This window comes from Gossypium hirsutum, chromosome D12 (assembly GCF_007990345.1).
Source record: "Gossypium hirsutum isolate 1008001.06 chromosome D12, Gossypium_hirsutum_v2.1, whole genome shotgun sequence".
In the NCBI taxonomy this organism is placed as follows: domain Eukaryota; kingdom Viridiplantae; phylum Streptophyta; class Magnoliopsida; order Malvales; family Malvaceae; genus Gossypium; species Gossypium hirsutum.
The window spans coordinates 21,306,994-21,333,786 of NC_053448.1; the positions used below are offsets into that span (position 1 = coordinate 21,306,994).

Sequence of the window (26,793 nt, forward strand, 5' to 3'; positions counted from 1 at the left end):
CTTCGAATGCTGTAGGTAATAGGATTGGGGCAATCCTTGTATCCCCTAATGGAGACCATTATCCTTTTAAAAGTAAATTGGATTTTGATTGCACCAATAACATGGCTTAATATGAAGCTTGCATCATGGGTATCCGGGCAGCCATGGAGCGAAAAATTAAGATACTAGAGGTATACGAAGACTCATCATTGGTGATATACCAACTCAAAGGGGAATGGGAAATGAGAGACCCAAAATTAATCTGTTATCGGAGATTGGCTCTGGAGTTGATCGAGGAGTTTGATAGTATCACTTTTTGTTATCTCCCACGGGAAGAAAATCAGATGGCTGATGCTTTGGCTACCTTAGCCTCTGTGCTCCAAGTGAACAAACTAGAAGACATGAAGCCTATTCAAATCAGCATTTATGAGGACCCGGCTCATTGCTACAGTATTGAGGAAGAAGAAAATGATGACCATCCTTGGTACCAAGATATACTGCAATATGTGAAGAATCGTGAGTACCCTGATCAAGCAACAGAGAATGATAAGAGGATATTGAGGAGGCTCGCCATTAACTACGTATTAGATGGAGAGATTTTATATAAGAGGGGAAAGGATCAAGTACTATTGAGATGTGTCGATGCTGTGAAGGCCAAGAAAATTTGGGAAGAAGTCCATGAGCGTATCTGCAGAACGCACGCCAATGGTTTCACAATGGCCGATAGATCATGAGATTTGGGTACTATTAGTTCACCATGGAAGGAGATTGCATCAATTATGCCAAGAAGTGCCATAAATGCCAAATTTATGGGGACAAAATACATGCATCTCCTTCACCTCTTCACATTATGACTTCTCCATGGCCTTTCTCCATGTGGGGTATGGATGTCATCGGGCCAATGTCACCAAATGCTTCTAATAGGCATCGTTTCATCTCTGTGGTTATTGATTATTTCACTAAATGGGTGGAAGCTACTTGTCTATCGAACATCTATTAGGACTATTAGGACTAGCATGAGAAATTACCATTCGCTCTCCTTGCCTATCAAACATCTATTAGGACTTCTACTGGGGCAACACCTTTTTCTCTAGTTTACGGGATGGAGGCAGTCTTACCCATTGAAGTTGAGATCCCTTATCTCTGGGTGTGAGTTGAACTAAAGTTAGATGAGGCTGAATGGATCAAATCTTGATATGATCAGTTGTACCAGATATGAATGATGCGAGCCTATAACAAAAAGATTCGTTCCAGAGAATTTCATGAGGGGGACCTGGTGTTGAAAAAGATCCTTCCTCTACGAAAGGATTTTAGAGGGACATGGATGCCAAATTGGGAAGAACCTTATGTTGTAAAGAAGGCCTTTTCTGGAGGAGCTTTAATCTTGAGCGAGATGGATGGTAAAAGCCTGTCAAATCCTGTAAACTCGAATTCAGTCAAGAAATACTTCACCAGAAGAAAAAAAGGGACCAAAGCGAAAACCCACAAAGGGCGCTTTGAATCTTCGAAAATAAAAGGAGAGGCTAAGGTGAAAACCCGCAAAGGGTGCCTTGAGACCAAAGGGGATTTAAGTTGAAAACCTGAAGAGGGCGGTTCAAATGATGATCAGAATGGGGCATGAGGTGATCAGAGTAGCTCAATTTTCGGTTAGATTGGGGCATGTGGCGATCTTGTATACCTGAATCAACAGGAAAGGGTAGGCTACATCTTGGGGCATCGACAAAGTACTGTAGATCTCCTAAACACATGTCAAACTCAGAATATTCTTTAAAAAGTTTGTACAGAGATGTTCAAGCTACGATATCTGGGGCACCTAGTCTTCATACTATTTATATTGAATTTGTTGTTCCCGAAATACTTAATTCTTTTTCTCAAGATACATGTTTCCAATCAATTCCTTTGTTATTCTTACTATTACTGATAATTTATTCATTTTGAGCCATGCTCCCAAATCAAATCAAATCAATTTTATCCATTATTATGATCCCTTTTCACAAGCATGTTGAATTGGACTAATAATTAATGGACTAATAATACTTTCACGAAGGAAGTTTAGCATATTACTCTAGAAGTTTCTAAATAATACAAGAACCTAAAACAGGACTATTGTTTAGAATGCACCAGGTTTAAAGTTTGAAATATCTAAGTAGGAAAAGTCCAAATTAAGATTATCCTTTCAGATTTTGTTATGAAAACATTGATTGAACAAAATGACAGCATATCGTGCCGGTGATAAAGTTTCAATCGTCAGGCAATAAGAAGAATTTATTCTTGAAAATTTTTATACTCCTGCATAAACATATGGTCACGGCATACCAGGAATGGTGTAAATGAAAAATATGAAAAAAGAAGGATAGCCCAAAACTCAGGTTCCAGAAGAACAGTTGAACCTTGAGGTTACAGTGAGGCAAACTGATTAAGTGTTTCTTTGGGTTTTTGTCGAAGGCACCACCCGAGCAAGTCAACTCTATAACACATCAGTGACGAAATCTTAATGAACATTGGACAATGACAACTCAAACATTAGGGGATCATTTTCATGACATTTTGCATTCATGCATACACATTTAGTTAGGATATTTTTTGATTCATTCCGATCATAACATCCTAATCACTAGCCATAAAATAGGCCCATGAAGGGGATTCTGCATATCATGATCCCTAGAGATCAGATTAAAGCCAATAATCCTATTTTCCTGAAGTTGTAGTAGAGTGGATTAAAGTTACAAGACTTATCTCCCTGAAGTTGCAGTGGAGCAGACAGAAGAAACCAATCCTATTTCCCTGAAGTGGCAGTGGAGCAGATTAAAATGATGAATCTTATCTCTCTGAAGTTGTAATAGAGTAGATCGCATCAGGCCTTATCTCCTTGAACAGGCAGCGAAGCAGACTGAATAAACCAATCTTATCTCCCTGAAGTTGCAGTGGAGCAGACAGAAGAAACCAATCCTATCTCTTTGAAGTTGCATGGAGCAGATTAAAATGATTGATCTTATCTCTCTGAAGTTGCAATAGAGTAGATCGCATCAGGTCTTATCTCCCTGAATATGCAGCGGAGCAGACTGAATAAACTAATCTTATCTCCTTGAAGTTGCAATAGAGCAGATTGAAGTTATAAATCCTATCTCTCTGAAGTTGCAGCGGAGCAGATTAAAATGATGGATCTTACCTCTCTAAAGTTGTGGTAGAACAATCGCATCATACCTTATTTCCTTGAAATTACAGTGAAACCAATTGAAGCTACAAGTCTTATCTCATTGAGGTTGCAATGGAGCAGACCAAAAATAGCAGATTCTGTTGAGAAACTACAAGTTATAAATCCTATTTCCCTGATGTCGCAGTGGAGTGGATTGAAGCACCAGTTTCTATACCCCTGAAGATGCAGTGGGTTAGAACGAGGCTACTTGAAGAAGAGAAGCACCGAAGAAGTTGAGGCTCGGCAAGACTAGGCACAATTGAGCTTTTAGTCTTTGTTCTATTCCTATTACACGACAACGAGCAAAGAGGGGTAGCTGTAATAGCCCAATTTGCCCGGACCCATGTAAATAAATAAAACCAATATAAAAACAAAAAAAAATTAAAAGTCCATTTACATAAATAAGTCCATTAAACAGTTAACAGAAACCCAAAATTATAACCAAAACCAATTAACCCAAGCCCAAAACCTAAATTTAACCTAGCCCACTAGCCTAAAAAACTCTAGCCCAATGAGCCCAAAACACAAAACAGAAGCAAGAAACCCTAGCAACATTCGGCTCCCAGCGCCGCAGCAGCCAAACCCTCCTCCGCGCGTGCCAAGCCTTTGCCCTCACGTGCGCCTCCATACTCGCCACGTCCACTGCCTTCGTATGCTGTACCTACAAATGGGACAAAAAATAGCGCAGCAAAGAGAGAAAATGTTGTATTTTTCTTGATTTTTATTTTTGTTTTCGTTTTTTTTGAAAGATCCAGCTATAAAAATTAGCCAGAGAGCCTTTATAATGTTTACACGCATTGAGAAAAAGAAAATGACTTAACAATTTTGAAGATGAAAACTAATTTCGACTATTTTTCATTTTTTCCCTCTTTTTTTCATTGCTTTTGATTTCTGTTCCTTTTCTTTTTGCGAAACAACAAAAAAGAAAGAAAAAGAAGAGTACATATCTTGTTGTCAGGACCGCCAAATCTCCAACCTTATCCGTCATAATCGGAGCCTCGGTGGAGATCAAGGGCGCAAGAACGGCGCAACATTTGGGGTGGGCTCCTAGGGTTTTTTTCTTCGCGTGGTGGTGGGGGAATTAATGTAATGTTTGAGTTTTTTTTAGGGCTTTATAATGTTCATAAAATGACGTCGTTTGGGTCTGTTTCACTGGGACCAAATACGACACCGTTTAGAGGTGCGACTCGATGACCCGACCCAAATGCAGCTAGATTCGCGCTTTTTGGCATGGGGAGGGATATTTGCGCGCCAAGTCCTTTTGCTTTTGTGCTGTAGTTCAATCTAGTTTTTTGTTACTTTAATTTTGGCCAAACAATTTTCTGCTGATTTCACTTCGACGCCTATTGGAACGCAGCGTTTAGGAGGGCAAGGATTAATTTCCCTTTTGACCCCTCTCTATTATGCGCGTGTTCAATAGGGTTCGCATCTTTATGTTTATTTCGAATTTGTTCTTAAATTTCTGTCTGGATTTCAAACTAGTCCTGTTCTTTTTGTACTCTTATAATTATCGCTATCATTATTATTATTAATACTATTATTATTATTTGTACTATTATTTATTATTATTACTACTTTCATTATTATTAGTATTATTATTATTACTATTACTAATAATGTTATTTGCTTATATATTTACCTATTATATATATACATTATTTCACTCTATATGTATTATTGATTTAAGTTTCTTTTAAAATTTCATATGTTATTATCTTTTTATAATATAATATCATTAATATTATTTGAATTTATTTTATTTGTTATCTATATGTAAATTCCAGATAATTTGTATACATTCTTTATAATATATATGTTTTAATGATTTTTATTCACTTTTTAGATTTTCTACGTTTTAAAGATTTATGAAAAAATATTTTTATATAATACTATTTTATATAGACATATATAATTCATATTAAATTATTTCTTATTTCTATACATATGATTTATACCTTAAAACCTTATTTTATTATATACTTGGTTTATTTCAATTTTTTGCATATATTACTATATATATTAAGATTTTCATTTCATATATATATTACTTATTTAGACTAATATATATTCTTTTGTATACTACTTATTTGATTTTCTTCTTATGCAACATTTAATTTAAAATTCATGTTTATCTTTATTTTTAAGTTTTCATGTATATTATTTATCTTAAAATTTTCTTTTATACACATAATTTATTACTTGTACATTGATGATTTCAAATGTTCTATCTTCCATTCTATTTTTTACTTTATTTTATTTGGTGTTTCTTTAATTAACTTTCAATTCATTTAGCTTTCCAATACTAATGTTAGTAGTTGGATAATATGTGATATGAAAATATGATACTCATGGGTTTTGTATTGCTGGTACTTAAGTGAATGTTTTCCGTTCATTAGCGTACATTTTAGCTTGCTAATTCTCACTTCGTGTTATACATTATCATTCATTCGAATTTTATTTCATTCAAATGGTTGCATTTGTTTTAACTATTGAAACCGTCTTGTCCATAAATTTTCAAAATACTCGGTATCCATGATTCACGAGAAGACTGTGCCCTAACTTACTAGGCTTCAATTTTCCTTGTTGAATTTAAGTAATCGAGTATCTTTTTTTTTAACAAACGTAAAAAAATTTCAAATCAAAACTTATCTTGATAATTTGAAACATTGCGTCCTAACTCATTGGATATAACATTTCGATATCTCGAGACAAGGTTTTTCTTAATAAAGGCAAACTTGCATGTCGTTTCTGGAACTTCGAGGATCGGTGCCCTAACTTACAGGGTTTCGGTACTCTCGTCGAACTAAAACGGCTAAACATTTTAAATTTTTTAAATATATCACGTTTCAATAAAGATTTTTAAAAGGTTAGCTTATGCTCGGGAATTCAAGTGTTACATCCTAACTTACGGGATATAACATTTTGTGTGTCGAGATGAGAAGACCTTTTTTATATCCAAGTCTATCCAAGTATTGTCTTAAAAAAATATGGCATTAATAAAAAGAGGAATTGTTTTTAACCTTTTTAAATTTTTGACATTTGACTTTAAGACATTAGTTATTCAATTCGGTACCGACTCCCGAGCCCATTTTCTTACTAAAACTAGTAGACCAAAATCGTTTTTAAGGTGATTCAATCACACCTTAATAAAGGATCGGTGGCGACTCCAATTTTCATTTTTAAGTCGAGACTAATTTTTTGTTTCTCAAAGAGTGGTTTCGACAATAACATCTTCTCTCACCAGCTTGCTTAAGATCAAAGTTCAACAGCTTCAAAGCCCAGTGAGCTTTATTCACCAACTTTAATGGCAAATGACATGTCTTTCCAAAGACTAACCGATAAGGAGTCATTCCTGACGGAGTCTTAAATGCTGTTTGATAGGCCCATAATTCATCATCGAGCCTTCGAGACCAATCTTTTCTACTAGGGTGTACTACCTTTTCAAGGATACATTTGATTTCACGATAGGGCATACTACCTTTTCAAGGATACCTTTGATTTCACGATTCACTCTTTAAACTTGCCCATTAGATTGGAGGTGATAGGCAGTCGCAATCTTGTGCTTCACATCATATCTGTCAAGCAACCACTTAAGCCATTTGTTCACAAAGTGAGAACCTTCATCACTAATAATAGCTCTTAGTGTCCCAAATCGTGTACACACATGCTTATGTAGGAATCGCATGACTACCTTAGCATCATCTGTAGGGTATGCTTCATCTTCAAGCCACTTGGATACATAGTCCACAGCAACTAAGATGTATTTGTTCCCATACGAAGAAGGAAACAGGCCTAAGAAGTCAATGCCCCATATGTCGAACAATTCAATCTCCAAAATGTTTGTCAAGGGCATCTCATTCCTCCTTGATATATTTCTAGTCCTTTGGCATTTATCACAGTTCTTCACATAAGCATAGGTATCTTAAAATAGTGTAGGCCAAAAGAAACCTACTTGCAAAATCTTTGTTGTAGTACGTGAACCACCAAAGTGTCCCTACTTGGAGATGAATGGCAGTGATACAAGATCTCAGCAATCTCGCTTTCAGCTAAACACTTTCGGATTATATTATCTGCACATTGTTTAAACAAAAACGGATCATCCCAAAGATAATATTGACTATCATGAAGGAATTTTTCCTTTGTTGGTATGTCATTTCTTAAGGAATTATTTCATATGCAAGATAATTGGAAAAATCAGCAAACCAGGGTATTTCATGAATTCAATTTACCTCAAATAAGTGTTCATCTGGGAAATTCTCCTTGATAGGCACGCATGACTGAGTTACCTCATCTAACTCCAACCTCGATAGATGATCAGCTATTTGATTTTCAACACCTTTTCTGTCTTGGATATCAAGGTCAAATTCTTGGAGTAAAAGTATCCAACGAATTAGCCTTAGTTTTGCATCTTTCTTCGTGAGCAAGTATTTAATGGCCGCATGGTCAGTAAATACTATAACTTTGGTACCTATAAGATATGAGCGGAATTTGTCAAAAGCAAAAACTATAGCGAAGAGTTCCTTTTCGATTACCGTATAATTGCGTTGGGCTCCCGTCAAAGTTCTACTTGCATAGTAAATAGGGTGAAACACTTTATTTCTTCTTTGACCCATCACAGTTTTAATGGCATAGTCACTTGCATGGTACATCAACTCAAAAGGTGAGTTCCAATCAGGTGTAATGATTATTGGGGCTGAGATTAACCGCTTCTTTAACTCTTCAAAAGCTTCCAAACATGCTTTGTTGAAATCAAACACTGTATCTTTCTCTATCAACAAACACAACGGTTTAAAAATTTTCAAGAAATCTTTTATAAACCTTCGATAAATATCGGCAAGGCCTAAGAAACTTCTGACTCCTTTCACATTCATTGGGGCTGATAATCTTTCAATTACTTCCACCTTTGCTTTATCGACTTCAATTCCTTTTCTTGAGATCTTATGACCTAAGACAATCCCTTCCTTGACCATAAAATGGCATTTTTTCCAATTAAGGACAAAATTTGTCTTTTTGTATCTCTTCAGTACCTTAGCCAAATTACTCAAATGAATATCATAAATGTTACCAAAAACAGAAAAAATCATCCATGAAACCCTCAACAAAATTTTCAACCATATTAGTAAATATTGCCATCATGCATCGTTGAAAAGTTGCAGGTGCATTGCATAAACCCAAAGGCATTCGCCTAAAAGCAAACGTACCGTATAGACAAGTAAAGGTTATTTTATGTTGATCCTCTAGGGCTACAACTATTTTGTTATATCCTCAATAGCCATCTAAAAGACAATATCATTCATTACCTGCCAGTCGATCTACCATCTGATCCATAAAAGGCAATGAAAAATGGTCCTTCCGAGTGGCTTTGTTCAACTTTCTGTAATCAATACAGATTCTCCAATCGGTAACAATTCTTGTTGGAATTAACTCGTTACGCTCATTTTCAACAATTGTTGCACACACTGCACCAGACTTACCCACAAATTGTCTGAAATAGGATAGATGATTCTTGCCTTTAACCATTTGATCACTTCCTTTCTCACAACTTCTTTCATAATAGGATTGAGCCTCCTTACCCATCAATTCGAGCTCTTTCACCTTCTTCTAAAATGATTTTATACATGCAAAAAGAAGGGCTTATACTTCGAATATCAGTTATGGTCCAACCAATTGCTTTCTTAAATTTCTTTAGAACATCAATTACTTGCTCCTCTTGATCTTTCGTCAGTTTCGCTGAAATAATCACAGGTAAAGTAGAACAATCACCTAAATAAACGTATTTCAAATGGGAAGAAAGTACCTTTAGTTCAAGTTTAGGTGGTTCTTCAATTGACAACTTGGGTTGCACAAATTCTCTGACTTCTAACTCCAACAATTCAAACCAAGTGAACTGAATAAAATTTCCCGAATTAGCTTCCATCAAAGCCATGTTTTCTTCACCTTCTTCATCCTCCAGAGGGTCAAGCTCTAAGGCTTTCTCCAATGGATCTTATTCAAAATTGCTTTCCATAGAAACCAAGGTTTCTATCTCTTCCATAACTGAACACTCCTCTACCGGATCGGGTAATTTCATCGCTTTAAGAATGTTAAAGGTTACCTGATCATTTTGAACTCACATGGTGAGTTCTCCTTTCTGCACATCAATTAACATTCTTTCCGTGGCTAAGAAAGGTCACCCAAGGATGATCGACTCTTACCAAAACATCCTTGATCTTTCCTTCGAGATATGCTAAAGATCGATCCACTAGCTGAAGCGTCACAGTTGTAGGTCTTACTTCACCTATCCCTAACATCTTGAAAATACACTTAGGCATCTAGTTGATACTCACTCCTAAGTCACACAAAGCTTTACCATAGTAAGATTCACCAATGTTACAGGGTATAGTAAAGCTTCCTAGGTCTTTCAATTTTGGTGGCAATTTGTTTTGTAGGAACACACTGCACTCTTTTGTCAATGCATCAGTCTTATACTCACCCAGTCATTTCTTCTTGGACAGTATATCCTTCATAAACTTCACATAATTCGACATTTGTTCTAAATCCTCCACCAACATAATATTGAAGTGTAACTGCTCCAAAATATCCAAAAACTTCTTGAATTGTAGCTCCTATTTCTGCTTGTTTTGCTGTAATCTTTGTGGATATAGAGGTGATGGAACTTTCAGTTGAACCGAACAACTTTTCTAAGTAGGTAAATCTGCATCCAAAGAACATGTTAAAATATCTAAATTCACTAAGTCAGGGTTTACCTTGTCAGACTTTGCAGATTCCGATTCCTTTGGTGTAGGAACTTCAACAGTTAGTTGATTCTTCTCAACAGGCTTATCTTCGACATCAATCAATCGGGGTTCTAGAATTTTACCACTTTGCAATGCCACTGCCTTGATATGTTCTTTACCAAAATTTCTTGGATTCTCAGTATTGCTCAGTAAGGTTCCTTGCGGTCTATTATGTAGCTCTGTAGCTAACTAACCCATTTGGTTTTCCAAAATTTTCAATGTTGCTGCTTGGCTTTGGATCAAAGCGTCATTCTTTTCCATGTACGCTTTCAACAAGTTCTCCAAACTATTTGATGCCTCAGCTTGAGGTGGTTTTGGAGCTTGATGATTAAACCCTTGAGATTGGTTGGGTCTTTGCTGCAATAAGTTCTTGTTCGGTCCATTTCCTTCTTTCGTCCAAGAAAAGTTAGGATGATTACGCCATGAAGGATTGTAGGAGTTGGATTGGGGTCCTTGTCCTCTCCTATTTTGATATTGGTTCCCCACATAGTACACTAACTCAAGATTTGATGGACAATTCTCAGAAGAATGACCTTCCCCACAGTACACACAGAAAACTACTTCAAACGAACTTGGTGGCTGAACTGTAGAATTATTAGTACTATTAGCAGTTAACTGTTTTATCATAGAGGAAATAGACGATACTTGAGCTGATAACGAAGTGAGGGCATAAACTTTATGAACTTCGGCTACACGTCTTCCTGAAGTTGTTCGATTTGTTGACCATTGATAGTTATTACTAGTGATCCTCTCGATGATCTCATAAGCCTTATTATAAGACTTAGACAAAATTACACCATTCACGAAAACATCAACCATCAATCTTGTACGTGCATTAAGGAAATTATAGAATGTCTCCAACTAGATACAATGAGGAATCCCATGATGAGGACACTTACGAAGTAACTCCTTTAATCACTCCCAAGCCTCATACAAAGACTCATCATCCAATTATTGGAAAGTTGTGATCTCATTCCTTAACTTAGCGTTTTTGCTAGGTGGGAAATACTAAACCAAAAATCTCTTTGCTAATTCTTGCCATGTAGATATGGAACTTGGTGGCAATGAATTGATCCATGCTCGTGCTCGATCTCGCAACGAGGACGGAAACAACTTTAACCTCACTGCGTCTTCAGTCACACCGACTATCTTGAATGAATCACCCACCTCCATAAACAATCAAAGGTGGAGATATGGATCTTCCGTGGGCATACCACTAAATTGGCCCACCGTTTGTAGCATTTGAAACATCACTGGTTTCAATTCAAACTAGGCTGCCTCAATATCTGGCCTTCTAATTCCTGGGTTTAACACACTGAAAAGTGGCACACCATATGTCTGATGTATGGATCCCTATCATCGGCAATGAGGATAGGATTTCGTACATGATCGACTTCATTACCTTGGTCTTGATTCTGATTTCCAAGGTCCATCTCGACTTGTCTTTGAGTTGTTCGTTCACGTCTTCCTTCTCTGAAAGTTCGCTCAATTTTAAGGTCTATAGGGAGTAAATCAATAATTCGATCTATGCTCATAAACACCTGAAAAGAAAATGACAACAATTAAAAAGAATAAGTTAGTAATGTTAGAAATAAATCAAATTGAAAATAAATAATTTCACGAAAAAAATGACTATGGCTACAGTTGACAATCCCCAACAACGGCGCCAAAAACTTGTAAAGTGTAGGTTTGTGCAAGTGTACACAGTCGTTATCAAGTAATAAGTAAGTATCGAGTTATCGTCTCCATAGGGATTGTATTTGTGCGAAGTCACTTAATTTGTAAAATTATATTAACAATTCGATAAATAAAAACGGAATGTAGTTGAGAAGTGGTGATTAAAATATATCAAACTAAATGCAATGATCCCTAATGCAAATTATTCTAAGTATGCAAACTATATGAATGAAATAGATTTTCATAAAATTAAACACAATTTGCAACAATTATAACATAAATAAACAATGATAATTACTTTAATCAAACTCAATCTATCATCAACGTGCTTAATAACATTCAGAAAAACATTCCATGGCAACTCGATCTTCCATGAGTTTCGAAACCACATTAGGTCCTTCTAAAATCCTTTACTTAGTAAATACGCATTTTACCGATCCTTATTTACTAAGGGTTTCTTAACATTCATGTGAGGTAACAGGGACGTGTCAGGGTTGAAACAATTTAATCACACAAATCTAAAAACTATGCAGGTAACAGAGCTTGGCCAGAGTTGTTATGCAACCTTTGAATTTAATCAGGTCAAGATATAAATTGAGCATGCACATTTCAATTATGTGTCCATTAGCCGTCGTCTGATCAGGATCACTCAGCTAATTCAAGTGCATTTCAATCACGTATGAATGAAATACAGACTTGATTTTAATTGAAAACATGATCGATTGAGGCACAAACATTATAAGCATGAATCAAATAAATATTATTTAATCAAAGAAATCATCCTAGCTTAAATAAAATTAAGCTAACATTGTTGTAAACAAGAACAAAGAACACATAGAAAACATCTTTATATTAAATTAAAGAAAAGGAAGATTAAACCCAATTTAGAGTGGTTGTCACCTAAGACTCAGACTGACGAGGTTCCTTTGTTCCTTTGCTTTGCTCCTTTGCTGATGGCTCTCCAAGGATGCCGACCAAGGGTTCTTTAAGAGGCTTAATTGCTAAAATCTCTATAAAGAGATGATGCTAGGCGTGGGAATGGAAAAGGCTAAGAGAATTTGGAGAAAAGAGAGAATGATGAATGATAAGAATGGATGAGGAATGATTGAAGGATGCTTGAGGGATGGTGAATGAAGGAATGAGAAGGTCTTATTTTTAGGTGAGGAGAGGGGGATATTTTGCTAAAAATACTGGATGTTAGCCTCTTCATATCTCCTGAAATTGTGGCCAGCCATGCTTAGTGGCTTTTGACTTGATTTGTTGCTTGATTTTTAAGCAAATTTTGATGCCACACAACTCAAGACTGAGACTCGGCCAATCATAAATCTTTGTGCAAATCTCTAATTTCTTCAATACTACAAGGACCTTGTGTAATTAAACCAAAGAATGGTTTAAATGGATAGCCATGTGTAGCCGAATTTTGGGTTGACTTGGTCTCCAATTTGGACGGTTTTGTAATCCAGCAAAACTATTAGACTTATATAGAATAAATCACCAAGTTAAAGGACCAAATAATAAAATTTATCCAATTTAATCAATTAATTAAAACCCAAATTATTAATGACAGATTTTAAACTGAATTATTAAATATAGTTTTATATTTTATTATTAATTTATTGAAGCATGACCCACTTTATGTCTTAAAAAATATAATATATTCAAATTAATATAAAATAAGCCATTTATTGCATGAAAGCTATATAATAAACCATAAAATCACATTTTAATAATTTCTATGTCCTAATTTCATATTTTCACATATTTCGTTAATTTATTAAACGATTACTTAGTTTTAACAACGAATTTAAGTAATAAGGTAATAAATTGCATAGGAAAATTCCTATATATTTTTCCGTTTACAATTACATGGGTAGAGACACGGGCTAGGACACGGCTGTGTGTCCCTATTTCAATTGTTACATGGCTTGAGACATGGTTGTGTGTCTCAGCCATGTGAGGCACACGGCCGTGTGACCCCTGTTTTTAAAAAAAATTGTAAAATTTTCTTAAAGCTTTCTAATGATTTCAAATTGGTCCTGATTTGTTTCTATTGTATTTTTAGGGCATTGATGGCTCGGTTTAGGGAAGATATATGTATGTCTTAATGGTTTGGGCTATGTTAATGATATTGAATGAAAGTAAATATAAATGTTTAGATTGTTACAGTAATGCTCGTAACCCTAATCTGTGACAGAAAGGGGTTAAGGGTGTTACATTATGTGTGCTTATTTCTTGTTTTAATATTTTTGGGATATTAATTCATGTTGAATGTGCTTAATAAATAGAGCAAAAGTCTCTGTTTAAGAGTAGATCTAGCATAATTGAGTGGAGTTGTATGCAATCTTAGAAATAGGACGACATAAATCTACCGGATTAGAGTCAAATCTAATAGGGGAATCCATAAATCGAGTTAATATGATAATAGAGGTTTTAATTAGAAAGAGATTTCAATTAATCAACCTAGAGTTAGCTGCTCTTACTCTCGAAAGAGATATTAGCATAATTAGAGATTTCTACGGATCAAGACACCAAGTGAATAAATTGTTTAAAACAAATTCATAATAATAGAAGAAGTCTAGGTGGATTCTTCCTAAGTATTGTCTCTCTCATTGGTTATCTTTCAATTTTTTCTTGATTCGTTCTCTGCTGCATTCTTAGTTAAATTAGTTTAGTAATTTTAGATTAAAACTCATCACTCCAAATTGTTAGCTAAATAATAAGAAAACGGTAATTACTAATACTTTTAGTCCTCGTAGATACGATATCTCTACTCACCGTAGCTATACTATTGTTCTATAGGTGCGCTTGCCTTTTTATATTTATAGTTAGTTTCGTGATCATCATTAGTTATGATTGCACTACATGAGGCATTTATATTAATTGGTTCCCCTTTCTTAAGTTTCCTACTCTTATCCATGATTTCTTTTAAAAATTTTGTGCACTTATCAATTAGTTCTAATAGGGTAAATTTACATTTAGAGACTTAAATAAATTTAAGAAACTTACAAATTCAGCTTTATCCCTTTTCTTTTTATCCTCGAGCCTCGATGGGAATGGTATGCTCTTACCACTCGAATCGACATTCAACTTTAGCTCAGGTTTGACTACTTCCTCCTCTACCTTCCAAGTCTCATTATCATTTGGGGAGTCATCCACGGGATTATCTATTTCTTCCTCATTTACTTCCTTCAGAGATGGAACACTCGGGTTTTCCAGAATTGTACCTGAAAGGAGCATAATAGCTTTCACATGCTCCTTTCCATCTCTCCAAGGGTTATTCTTAGTGTTACTTGGGATGCCCATTCCAACTTGCTTTTGCATCATCTTCATCGTTTGGCTAAGTTGGGTTCGAATGTCAGCCAACTACGTATTCGTTTGAGTGCATTGAGTCTTCACTTGTCGTAGGTCACCACGCATTGACTGCATCTCCCCTTTGATTTTATCCATTTGCTGATCACATGAGGCATGATTGTTATTCATAAAATGACTCTCATACTTCTGAGGTTTATAGATATGTGGAGGTTGATAGGGAGGAGTCTATTGGTTCTGATTTGTATTGCCACCTCCTTGGTTATCTCCTTATTTGAGATTTGGATGGTCCTTCCAACATGGATTATAAGTATTGGAATAGGGGATTTTCTCCCCAATTTCCCACATAATTGACCTCTTCAGGTTGTCTCTTAAAGTAGTTTCCCCATGTTGCACTATCCCCTTGACCACTTATTTGAAATGGTTTAGACATCGATGGTCGGTTGGAACCCATCTCTAAATGACTCATCTTCTCAAGGATCTATTGGTATTTATCATCCTCTTAGACAACTTTTACCATCTAGGTTCTTGGATTTTTTATATGAGCCTGTCAACTGGCCACATGTATGAGTTCATGGCCATATATTCAATGAGCAGACAAGCTTCCATATAGGCTTTAGACATGAACATGCTGATAGATGCCCCATCTAATCCAAACCTCAAGTTTCCATCTAGATTGTTATAAAAGATCTACATCTATCACCATTCAGCTAGTCCCTGGTATGGACACTTACACAACAGCGATTTGAACCTCTTTCATGCCTCATAATAAAGAGTCTCCCTTTCAATTTGGCAGAAGTTGGTAATGTCTCTCCAAATTTGTACTATCTTACTTGGTGGAACTAATTTTGCCAAGAATTTTCTTGCAAGTTCCTCTCATGTGACAATCAAACTTGGAGCCTACGAATCTAACCAAACAGAAGCATTATCACAGAATGAGAATGGGAACAACCAAAGACATATATCGTCATTGGTGACCCTATTAAACTTGAAAGTATCACACATTTGCAAAAAGAGTTTTAAATGTTGATTCGAGTCCTCATGTATTGAGCAGTAAAATTACAGGTTACTCTGGATTATCTGTATGATGTTCAGCTTGATCACGAAATTATATGTGTTTATGGTTGACCTGTTCATGCTACCTCACACAACATTTGGATTTGGGATTGTGTAGTCACACAATGTGTGATTTTGCTCTACCATTTGTTCTTCAATCTATGGAACTGGTTCTACTAGTGGTGCTATCTACTCTGGCTGGTCCTTGTACAATGGTTTTTCATGTGGTGGACCAACCACTGATGGATCTTCTCTTGGAATGAGATTTATTTATGCTCACCTTAATGCACGTTCTGGTTTAGGGTCGAACTTGATCAGATCGCCTCTGCTGCGAGTCATACACTACAAATAAGAAAAATAACTAAGTTAATAAAACAAATCAAAAATAAATTTCATATAATTAAAATAAATATTGTATCTATCTTCAGTTTTCCTACTTATCCAACTTAACTTGCAATATTTTTCACACCCGAGTTACGGATCAAGTTTAGTCATATTAAATCGCAGTCTCTAGTTTACTAGGAATTTTTAAAACTCTCCTACTACATGACTTAGGTACCAAATTATAAGGAATTCTAATTGAAGAGAGCTTAGATTAAATTTTAAAATCTTACCAACCAAGCGGTTACAGAGCTGAATTCTAACCAAAATTTCATTTTCTACACGTTCTCCTAATTTTCTTTTCTTTCTTTTTCCATTCTCTTCTCTAGTCTATTTGGTGAGCAATAGAAAGAGGTATAAAAAAATGGGTCTGCATGTTGTCTGAAGCTAGTGATTTAGCTTGATAATTTGTGAATTTCTCTAGCTGTTGACCAAAAAGGAGGAGACTCGAGTGTCTGGGGAGAAGCTAAACAGGGGTAAGGGAGACAATTTCTAGGTAATTTGATGGTGAGTCATTGAACTCAAATCTGCAACTTTTGTCCGTCATGTTTCATTATTGTGGTGTTTTAGTTTCTTCTTGTTGTAAATTTTGTTGTTTGCTAACGATGATGAAGGATTGCTCTATAATGAAGATTTTACTAAACTGTTGATTCTTGTTATATGTGGAACGAAAATGCATGTTATGTTGTGATCATGAATGTGTTGTATTGATGAAATGCATGCAATGTGAATCACAGTTGGTGATGTTGTATCATGCATATTGTTTAGTTGGTTGTGTAGTAAATAGCTTACTTGAATGTGTGGAAGTGTGAAAACTTGTTAAAAATGTTTTGAATGTTATCCTATTATGTATGGTTAAAATGTTGTTGTTTGCATACGAAGCTTGGAGGGATGAGTTGTGGTAGAAGTGTAAGAGTGAAGATGTGCATGTTATTTATTTATGGAGGTTCGGATGGATATGAATATTGTATATGCATGTTATTTGTTTATGTGGCTTTGCAAAGGTTCAGATGGATTTTGTAAAATTTTCCCTCTATGAGACATTTAATGATGTAGCTTATAATGGGAGATTGTGCAGTTTTTTCCCTCTATGAGACATTTAACCCATAGATTTTTTTTGATAGACATCCAGGGCAGAGTGTTTGTAAATTTTTAACAAAGTGTCCCTACAAAAAAAGAATACAGTGGAACTTGCAACTTATAAAATATCCATTCAATTTACTGAGAGGTTTTATATTCCTATTTATATTATTTTTAGCCTATAATTGTTGAAGCCTTATAGATTGAAGCCATGTACAAGCTTAGGAGATATAAGTAGAAAAAAAATTATCATCTCATTTCGTATCTTGAATTTTCTCCTATCTTTTGTTCTTATTGTTATTTCCCTTAAAACAAGATTGTAATTCTTTTTATTTATTTGAAATGTAACATACTATATACTACTAGAGAGAGAAGGAGGGAAGGAGAGGAAAAGGTAAAAAGAAAATTAAAATAGCAATAATAAAAATATTTTTACTTATTAGATCGAGTTCATGATAATTTATTTCAAATTGCACCATACATATCACCATTTAATTCAACTATAGGAGTGTGAAGATGCTAATACTATGGAAATGGAGGTGGGCCTAAAAGGAAAATACAAAAATGATTAATGCATTTACAGTTGGAACACTTGGCGCAAACACTTCTTGTTGCATCTAAACAAAATGATAGGTCCTCTTGCCTCCGCCATCATCTCTAAATCTGCATCCAAAATTCCCTTGTATTAGATTAAAAAATTATAATATTCATACGAAAAGAATTATAAAAGTTACGTAAGAAGAAATTAACGAGTTGCAATGATTAAGATGATAACAAATATAAAAAAAATTGAATGAAAACTTCTCCATCTCTTTATATCTAATAACTATGTTGGTGGAAATGTATAGCTTATGGCTTAATATATATAGTACCTTATTTTATGTTGAATGAATAAGATTAATTTCATTGGATTCTTTAAGATTATTATGTTTTAATTTTTTCTTATGAAACTATGTCTAAAAAGGAAAGTAAAATCAACTAAACATCCATGAAAAGGTTTATGGGGATTTTTTTAACTAATTATTATTTTGTTTTAAGTGTAGTCATGGATGTTTAAACTTAAAGCTACCAAATTTGGAATGCATGATACAAATAAATTGATTATTAGTCCAGCGGTTTTGAAACAAATGTGAATGTTTCAAATTATTTTTTTGGTCTAGGATAAGAAAAGATTAAATTATATTTTTCTTGTTAGTCAAAGTTACTTTTTACTAAGTTTTAAATATTAAAATACTAAAACATTAAAATTTTGAAAATAGTACAGAGAGAAAGCAGACCAAAAGCCTGACCTCTTCGTACACCACCAGTTATATGCTTTTGAAAATAATACTAACTCTTGTATCAAAATAAAATCTTTAAACTTATTCAATGGGATAGAACCGAGCCTAGAAATTCAATCTCAATGTCCATAGAAACCTCGAGAATTGAAAGCTTAAAGATAGCTTCATTGACTTTCACATTTAAAATATAAATTTGAAACAAGATAAAGATTAAAATGCTTTAATCAGCTTTACTAAATTTAATTAGGCTTTTTTATTTGATAAAATTGAGTTTGGTTCTCATACTTGGCATCAAGCTCAATTTATGTGCTCCAAATGAAGTTCAAACTCAAATTGGAATTGGAATTAGAATTGAACATATTTGATATATAGTTTTTGGTCTTTATTAATTTTGTACAAACACGATATCGTATTCACGTGTATATATTTATCATATCAAGTTCTTGTTCATCAATTTAGGTGGTAACAAATTATCTCTTGTTTTTGTTTGAAGTAAAATCATTTTCTTTTTTACAAATGGAAAATTTACAAGTCCAAATTAAATATCTTAATTAACCTCAAATAAACATAAATAATCTATGTTAAAGATGAATGAAATATGTTTTTAGTACTTTATGCCACTGATATTGGCCACCCTTCAACTGTCACTTTTAGAGTATTAGGTTGCAAATGGCTTAGATTAATAAAATAACCAAAAGAAAGACAATTTGTCAAAACTAGAGTTTCGGATACTTGGTGATAGTCAAAATTCTGTAAAATTAGCACCATGTAAAACATAGCTAGAACTGCTCTATTGCTAATTAAAGAAATTGTACTTGAGTGAATACCTAAGAAGAAACATTATACAACATACTATTAACAACTGAGCTAACGCAGAACAATATAATCAAAATCTTAAAAGAACCATTAGAGCAAACAAAAGAATTCTACATGCTTAGATATGCTAAGATAAAAATAAAGAACAATTCTTTCAATTAATTTAATTAATTAATTTTATCTTTGATGCCAAATAAAAAAATTTCATCAATTTTGGACTTTCGAAGTAGGGACACACGGTCGTGTCCCAACCTATGTCCGTACCCGTGTAACTCTCTAACTTAGTTCACACAACCGAGCCATACGCCCGTGTGCCAGGTCATTTAACTCTCAAAATGCAACCTTTTAAAACTATAGGGGACACATGGCTGTGTCGCGTGGCCATGTGTCATACATGGTTGAGATAGACACCCTTGTCTTAGGTCGTGTGGACAAGAAATAGGCCAATTTCAAGCCATTCCTTTCACGCATTTCAAGCTCACACCTACAAGACATGTGCATATACAATCAAGCTTTCAAACATACCAAAACATGCATATTAAGACAAATTCAATAAGTCATTTATCCATACAACCAATATGTCATAAAGCACCTCAAACATGATCATCAAATCAACCTAAACATGTGCACATTTACCATTTATCAACTATTTTGTTTCCATGCCAAAACATATCACAATTGATACATATCAACCATACCATATTAGATTCATGCCATATCAAAATAACCTTACTATTCGGAACATTCCTCTCGTGCTTCATAACCACCTAAATGACATAAAACAACCATTTCCAAATAGCACCAAACAACCGACATTTATATACCATATTTACATCATGCACATCTAGTTCAAAACCTTTCCAAAGTAAACTATATATTGACTACGTTCAGATTAATTTATCACATGCCATTTTGGCCATTTAACGATACATTAACACATACAAATTTTGGTCATTTCAAAAAATGCATCAATTTAACCATATTAACCACAACCAATAAGACATCAATAGTATCTTAAGTACCTCAAATCCAAGGCAACATTTTATGCCATGATCATTAACCAAAATGACATATACATGCCAAACTCATCAATTAAATATTATACATTGTCCACTTATACATGCCATTATAACCACGACTAAAGCATCAAAATCTACTGATAAAATCAATGGATAGTGTGATGGATCTCCGACTAGCTTCCTACCTGATTGAGCTTCTAATAGTCTGTAAAGTAAAGGAAAATAACTACGTAAGCAATGAATGCTTAGTTAGCTCGGATAAACTTTAAGCATAATATTCCATTTATATAATAAACTTTATAGAATAAAAATAAATCTATGCAAATGCCATAAGATTCATAGTTTGATATGATCGTCAACTCACAAATGAGCAAGTTAATTAATGTCGCATATATTTATTATTCATAACATGATAGGATTTTATATGACGTAATATATAGTCACCAACCTATTGATAAGATTATACACCTTTTAGTTTACTTAATTTCAATTCTATTCCCAATTCTTATCATAACCCTAAACCACATTATCAATTCCTGACTTAGTGTATTTATCCATGATATAAGTATATTCATACACATCATATATAAATTTCTCTCAGATATAGTACATCTTTCAAACTCATTATTCCCTTTTCATCAAATTTCATTTCAACTATGAATTTACCATTTCATTACCTTTCCTCACCTGTTTCATATGCATAAAACACAAGATAATAGCATAACATTAACCATGACTACAAGATAGTGTAATTAAACATTGCTCTTTTAGAATCAACTACCTGTTAAACCATTTCATAAGAAATTACATACTTTAATTTATACCACCTTTTCATGTACAAAAACAAATTACCAATTGTTCACTTACCATTTCAATGTATTTCATTAAGACTAAGCATGATATATCCAATCATAAACTTGGCACAAGCCTAAGCCCCACCAACAACACATGTTAGTGCTTAATCACATAACTTAACAATATCATTACATGATAAGATAGATTTCATAAACATAATTCATATGAGCTCAAACTTTCCATAATTATGAATATACATACTTCATACCATTCCATAATATTAAGGTGAATTTCATCGAACCCTTACCGAAGCTTACACAAAGTGTGCTAAACGATGGTCGAAACCATCCCTTTTCATATTCAATGGTCGTCACCATCCCTTTTCATATTCAATGGTCGAAACCATCCCTTTTAATATTCCATGGTTGTCACCATCCCTTTTCATATTCGATGGTTGAAACCGTCCCTTTTCATATTCGATGGTCGTCACCATGCCTTTTCATATTCGAAGGTCGTCACCATCACTTTTCATATTGGATGGGCGTCGATACGTCATTGGATTTTTTCGCCGAGACATGATATGATAACGTAAGATGATAGCATTTAAAAAACAATTTAATACGCTATTTAAACGTACAAATTTACTTGGGTAAATTGCAGAAATGACAAAGTATAGGGGAATTTTGGAAATTTTTCATTCTTCTCGATATTCCACTCAATCTTGATCTAAATTTATTAATTTTATTCAATCTATTAATTTAGACATTAAAACAATGTATTTAATGCAATTTATTCATTTTTGACATTTTTACAAAATTATCCCAAACATTTTACTTTTATTTAATTTAGTCCCTGAGCCTAAAACATGCAAATCAGCCATTTTTAATGCCAATTCACATCAGCCAAATATTCAGGGGACACAAAATTGCCCACATTTGTAATAATTTCACATCAAATCCTTGTATTGTTACTATTTTAGCAATTTAGTTCCTAATAGGTAAATTCATCAAAAACCACTTAAACAAATACTTTTAAATACCAACTAACACTTAAAATTCATCATTTAACATCTAAAATCACAAAGTTCATCAATGGAAACATTCAATATCTTTAACAATTTCAAAATTAAAGGTACGAGCTAGCTGGACAAAGTTGCAAAGATCTCAAAAACCTAAAATTATTAAAAACGGGGCCAAAATCACATGCCATGCATGACATTTCACCATGGTTGAAAGCTTCATCTCAAAAATGGCTTCTTTCTCCATTAAAATTTGGTGAAGATAAGTTGTAAAAGATGATAATGGATTTTGGTTTAATTTAATTTAATTTAATTATCAAATTACCATTTTAACCTTTATTAATAAGTAACTAAAATACCAAAACCAAGCCCATAATTGTCCACTAATTCTATAAATGGTTTATTTACCATTTAAGTCCCTTTTCCTTTATTCAAAAAGCTATTTATAAATATATTTACGGCTCTATTTATAAAAAAAGGTCACGATACCTTATTTTTTAAAACCACTTGACTTCAGGGTCTTACCACTTGAACTTAATAAATCATTTATATAACAAAAACCACTATATCAAAAACCTTTTTGAAACCATGTTTGACTCGTAAATATTACATAACAATATTTACAAACTTACTCATCAGATTTGTGGCCCCGAAACCACTATTTTTGACACCATTGAAAAACGGGTTATTACACCGTGTTGGTCCACACGGTCGTGCAACACACCCGTGTGTATTGAAAATTCAAACCTAGTCTTCACATGACCTCGAACATGCCCGTGTGTCAAGGCTGTGTGGCACACACGATCGTGTGCCAGGCCATGTGTGGTATTCCTTTGCTTCTTCTATGCGCGTGTGAGAGGTCATGTGGGGCATACGGTCTCACACACGCTCGTGTGATAGGCCATGTCTCGCACACGAACGTGTCTATTACCCGTGTAACTCATTGACTTATAATTAATTTTGAAATTTTAACTCTAGTATTCACACGACCGTGGACACGCCCGTTTGTCTTGACCGTGTGAGACCCACGGTCGTGTCTCCAGGCCATATAACAATCGAAATTGGAAAAATTAAGTCCCAGGATCACACGGCCCAGGACACGCCCGTGTGACCAGGCCATGTAACCTACATGGCCATGTGTTCAAACTGTGTAACTCTTTGCCATTTACTTTGTCAAAAATCATCCAGGTTGTAGCTCTTTTGTATTCCTTCAGCACTTGCAATAACTCATCTTTCTTTTTCAACTTTAAATATGAAGCAATAATCATCGGTAATGTAGAATTGTTTCCAAGAAATGCATACCCTAGGTGATTTGGTAATTGATTTAGTTCCAATTTGAGAGGTTCTTCAATAGAGGGTTTCAATTTTGATTCCTTATTTACCTTAATGTCCTCATAATTTTTTTGTCACAGTAAAGACTGATTAGAATCTAAATCATTTTTTGTCTCACTTATCACAACATTATCGCCATTTACCTCATCTCCTTGAACAAGACATAGTTCTAACGGGTACTTATAAACGATTTCCTACAATGAATCTTGAATAACGTGATCAGTAGAATCAATAAAATAACAGGAATTATTTTTTTCTATAGAGAATCACATGACATCATAAATTTGAAAAATGATATCCTCATCACCTACCCTAACCACAAGTTTACCATCACTCATATCAATGATAGCCCTAGTAGTGGCTAAAAAGGGGCAACCTAAAATTAAAGGCACCTCAATGTCCTCATCAATGTCAAGCACAACAAAATCAACATGAATATGAATTTATCTACCTTCACAAGTACATTTCAATAATACCCTTAAGATATTTAACAGATCTATCAGTCAATTGAATACTCATCCTAGTGGGTTTTGGTTCCCCAAGACCAAGTTGCTTGAACATTTTATAAGACATCAAATTAATGCTAGCACCCAAATCAGCTAATGCTTTCTCAATGTTTAAAGTGCCAATAAAACAAGGAATAGTAAAACTTCTTGGTCTTTCAGCTTAGTTGGAAGTTTATTTTGGAGAATAGCTGAACATTCCTCGTTGAGTTCCACAGTGGATAGCTCTTCAAACTTCCTTTTTTATTTGTTAATAGCTCTTTTAAAAAGTTTGCATATGTGGGCATCTACGAAATAGCTTCAACAAAAGGTAAGTGAATATGTAATTGTTTAAAAAGTTCAAGAAATTTATCAAAATTTTAATCCATGCGGTCTTTCTTCAACTTTGCCGGATATGGGATCAGTGGTTTATATTCTTTAAGCACTGGTGTCTAAATTTATTTGGGTTTTACCCCCTTATCATTTGCCTTATTAGTTTCCTGTTGCAAATTCTTTTCAGGCTCAGCAAACACTTTCCCATTCCTCAATGTAACTGCCTTCACATGCGCTTTTGGGTTAGGTTCAGTGTTACTAGGTAAACTATCTTGCTGCCTTTCTGAAACAAATTTAGTAAGCTGCCCAACCTAATTTTTGAGCACATGAATTGCTCCTTGTTGATTTATCAAAGCTGTCTTTTGCCAACATCTCTTCAAGGTTCGACTTTTTCTCTTACTAATAAGGTTTCTAGAAGCCTGGATGGGGTTGTGATCTTTGGTGTCCTTGACCACCTCATGAGAAATTTGGATGGTTCCTCCAACCTGCATTATAGTTATTACTATAAGGGTTATTTTGCGGTCTAGATTTATTACCCATATAATTGATTTGCTCATTCTCTATGCTAGGATTGCAGGGTAAACATGCTGGATTATTCACTCCTCCTCCATTTGTATCGCATTACATCACTAGATTCACCTGCGTAGAAAAATATAAACCATCAATTTTCTTATTTAATATTTCTACTTGGTTTGATAACATGGTGACTGCATCTAAATTAAAAACACCGATTGCTTTCATCGGCTTTGTCCTCATAACCTGCCACTGATAATATTCAGTTCAATCTCTTCTATAAACTTATAAGTTGCCTCAGGTATTTTATTGTTTAGTGTTCCACTGACTGTTGCATCAATCAACTGTCTAGTTGAGGGATTCAAATTGTTGTAGAAGGTTGAACTTGTAACCATAAAGGTAACGTATGGTGAGGACACCTTCTCAATAAGTCTTTATATCTCTCCCATGCATCGTATAATGTCTCTAAACTGATTTAAAGAAAAGAAGAGATGTCTTTCCTCAATTAGTTGTCTTAACCGATAGGAAGTACATCAGAAGAAACTTCTCGGTCATTTGAGTCCATGAAGTGATGGAACCTCGTGGTAAAGAGTTTAACCACTATTTTACTTTGTTCCTCAACGAGAATGGGAACAACTATAAGCGAATGGCGACATCAGTGGCGTCATTAATCTCAAAAGTGTCGCAAATCTCTAAAAAATTGGCCAAATGAGTATTTGGGTATTTACCTTGCAAACCATTAAACTGAACATACTGTTGTACTATCTAAATAGTGTTCGGCTTTAGTTTAAAATTATTTGCAGCAATGGTGGGTCAAACGATACTCGATTTAGCCCCAGTTAGAGTGGGCTTGTCAAAATCAATCATAATACGTAGAACAGGAGCTACAGGAGGTAGTTGAATATTCTGATTATTGCCCATCTCCTTAGTAATATTGTTGTCCTCTTATTCATCTACTATATTCTATCGACTCTGCCTTGCTTCTTTACAATTTTTACTAGCAGTACTTTTAGTGTCACTGTCAGAAAGTAATGGTCCCGACGGGTCTAGTAATAAACTAAAAGAACTTGCCAGAAGCAAAAAAAATGAAAAATTAAAAACAAAAATATAAATAGATAAAATAAAATAAAAAAGTCTAAATTAATAAAAATTTGATGTGTCACAAGACTAACTAAAAATATGACAAAGGTAAGTGCACCTATAAATAAATAGTATAACTATGGTGAGTAGAGATATCGTATCCACGAGAACTAAAAATATTAGTAATTATCGTTTTCCTATTATTTAGCCAATAAATTGGAGTGATGGGTTTTAAACTAAAATTACTAAATTAATTTAACTAAGAACTCAACAGAGAATGAATCAGGAAAATAATCAAATAATAACCAATGAGAGAGGCAATACCCAGGAAAGAATCCACCTAGACTTCATCTATTACTATGAATCTGAATGAAACAATTTATTCACCTGGTATCTTGATCCGTAGAAATCCCTAAATTATGCTAATATCTATTTTGAGAGTAAAGTAATTGACTGCAGGTTGATTAATTGAAATTTGTTTATAATTAAAAGTCTATTACCGTATTAACTCGATTTATAGATTCCCTTATTAGATTTGACTCTAATCTGGTAGATGTATGTCGTTCTATTTCTAGGACTGCATACAACTCCACTCAATTATGCTAGATCTATTCTTAAACAAGAACTTTTCATCCTCTGATTTAAGCACATTAAACATGAATTAATATCCT

The 26,793-nt window shown here is 34.3% G+C and overlaps 1 protein-coding gene and 2 non-coding genes across 3 annotated transcripts; all 3 read left to right on the plus strand.

The window, feature by feature from the left end:
• Nucleotides 1-323: 323 nt before the first annotated feature.
• On the plus strand, nt 324-1,132 carry LOC107942616 (uncharacterized). Its single transcript, XM_016876319.1, has 2 exons — nt 324-687; nt 1,074-1,132. Exons 1-2 carry the CDS (start codon nt 324-326, stop codon nt 1,130-1,132), a joined length of 423 nt encoding a protein of 140 aa, XP_016731808.1.
• Nucleotides 1,133-10,828: 9,696 nt separating this feature from the next.
• Nucleotides 10,829-10,935, plus strand: LOC121224901 (small nucleolar RNA R71). The gene has a single exon (XR_005922643.1). It is a non-coding gene; the product is annotated as a small nucleolar RNA R71 (small nucleolar RNA).
• Nucleotides 10,936-25,443: 14,508 nt separating this feature from the next.
• On the plus strand, nt 25,444-25,548 carry LOC121224849 (small nucleolar RNA R71). Its single transcript, XR_005922592.1, has one exon. It is a non-coding gene; the product is annotated as a small nucleolar RNA R71 (small nucleolar RNA).
• Nucleotides 25,549-26,793: the final 1,245 nt, after the last annotated feature.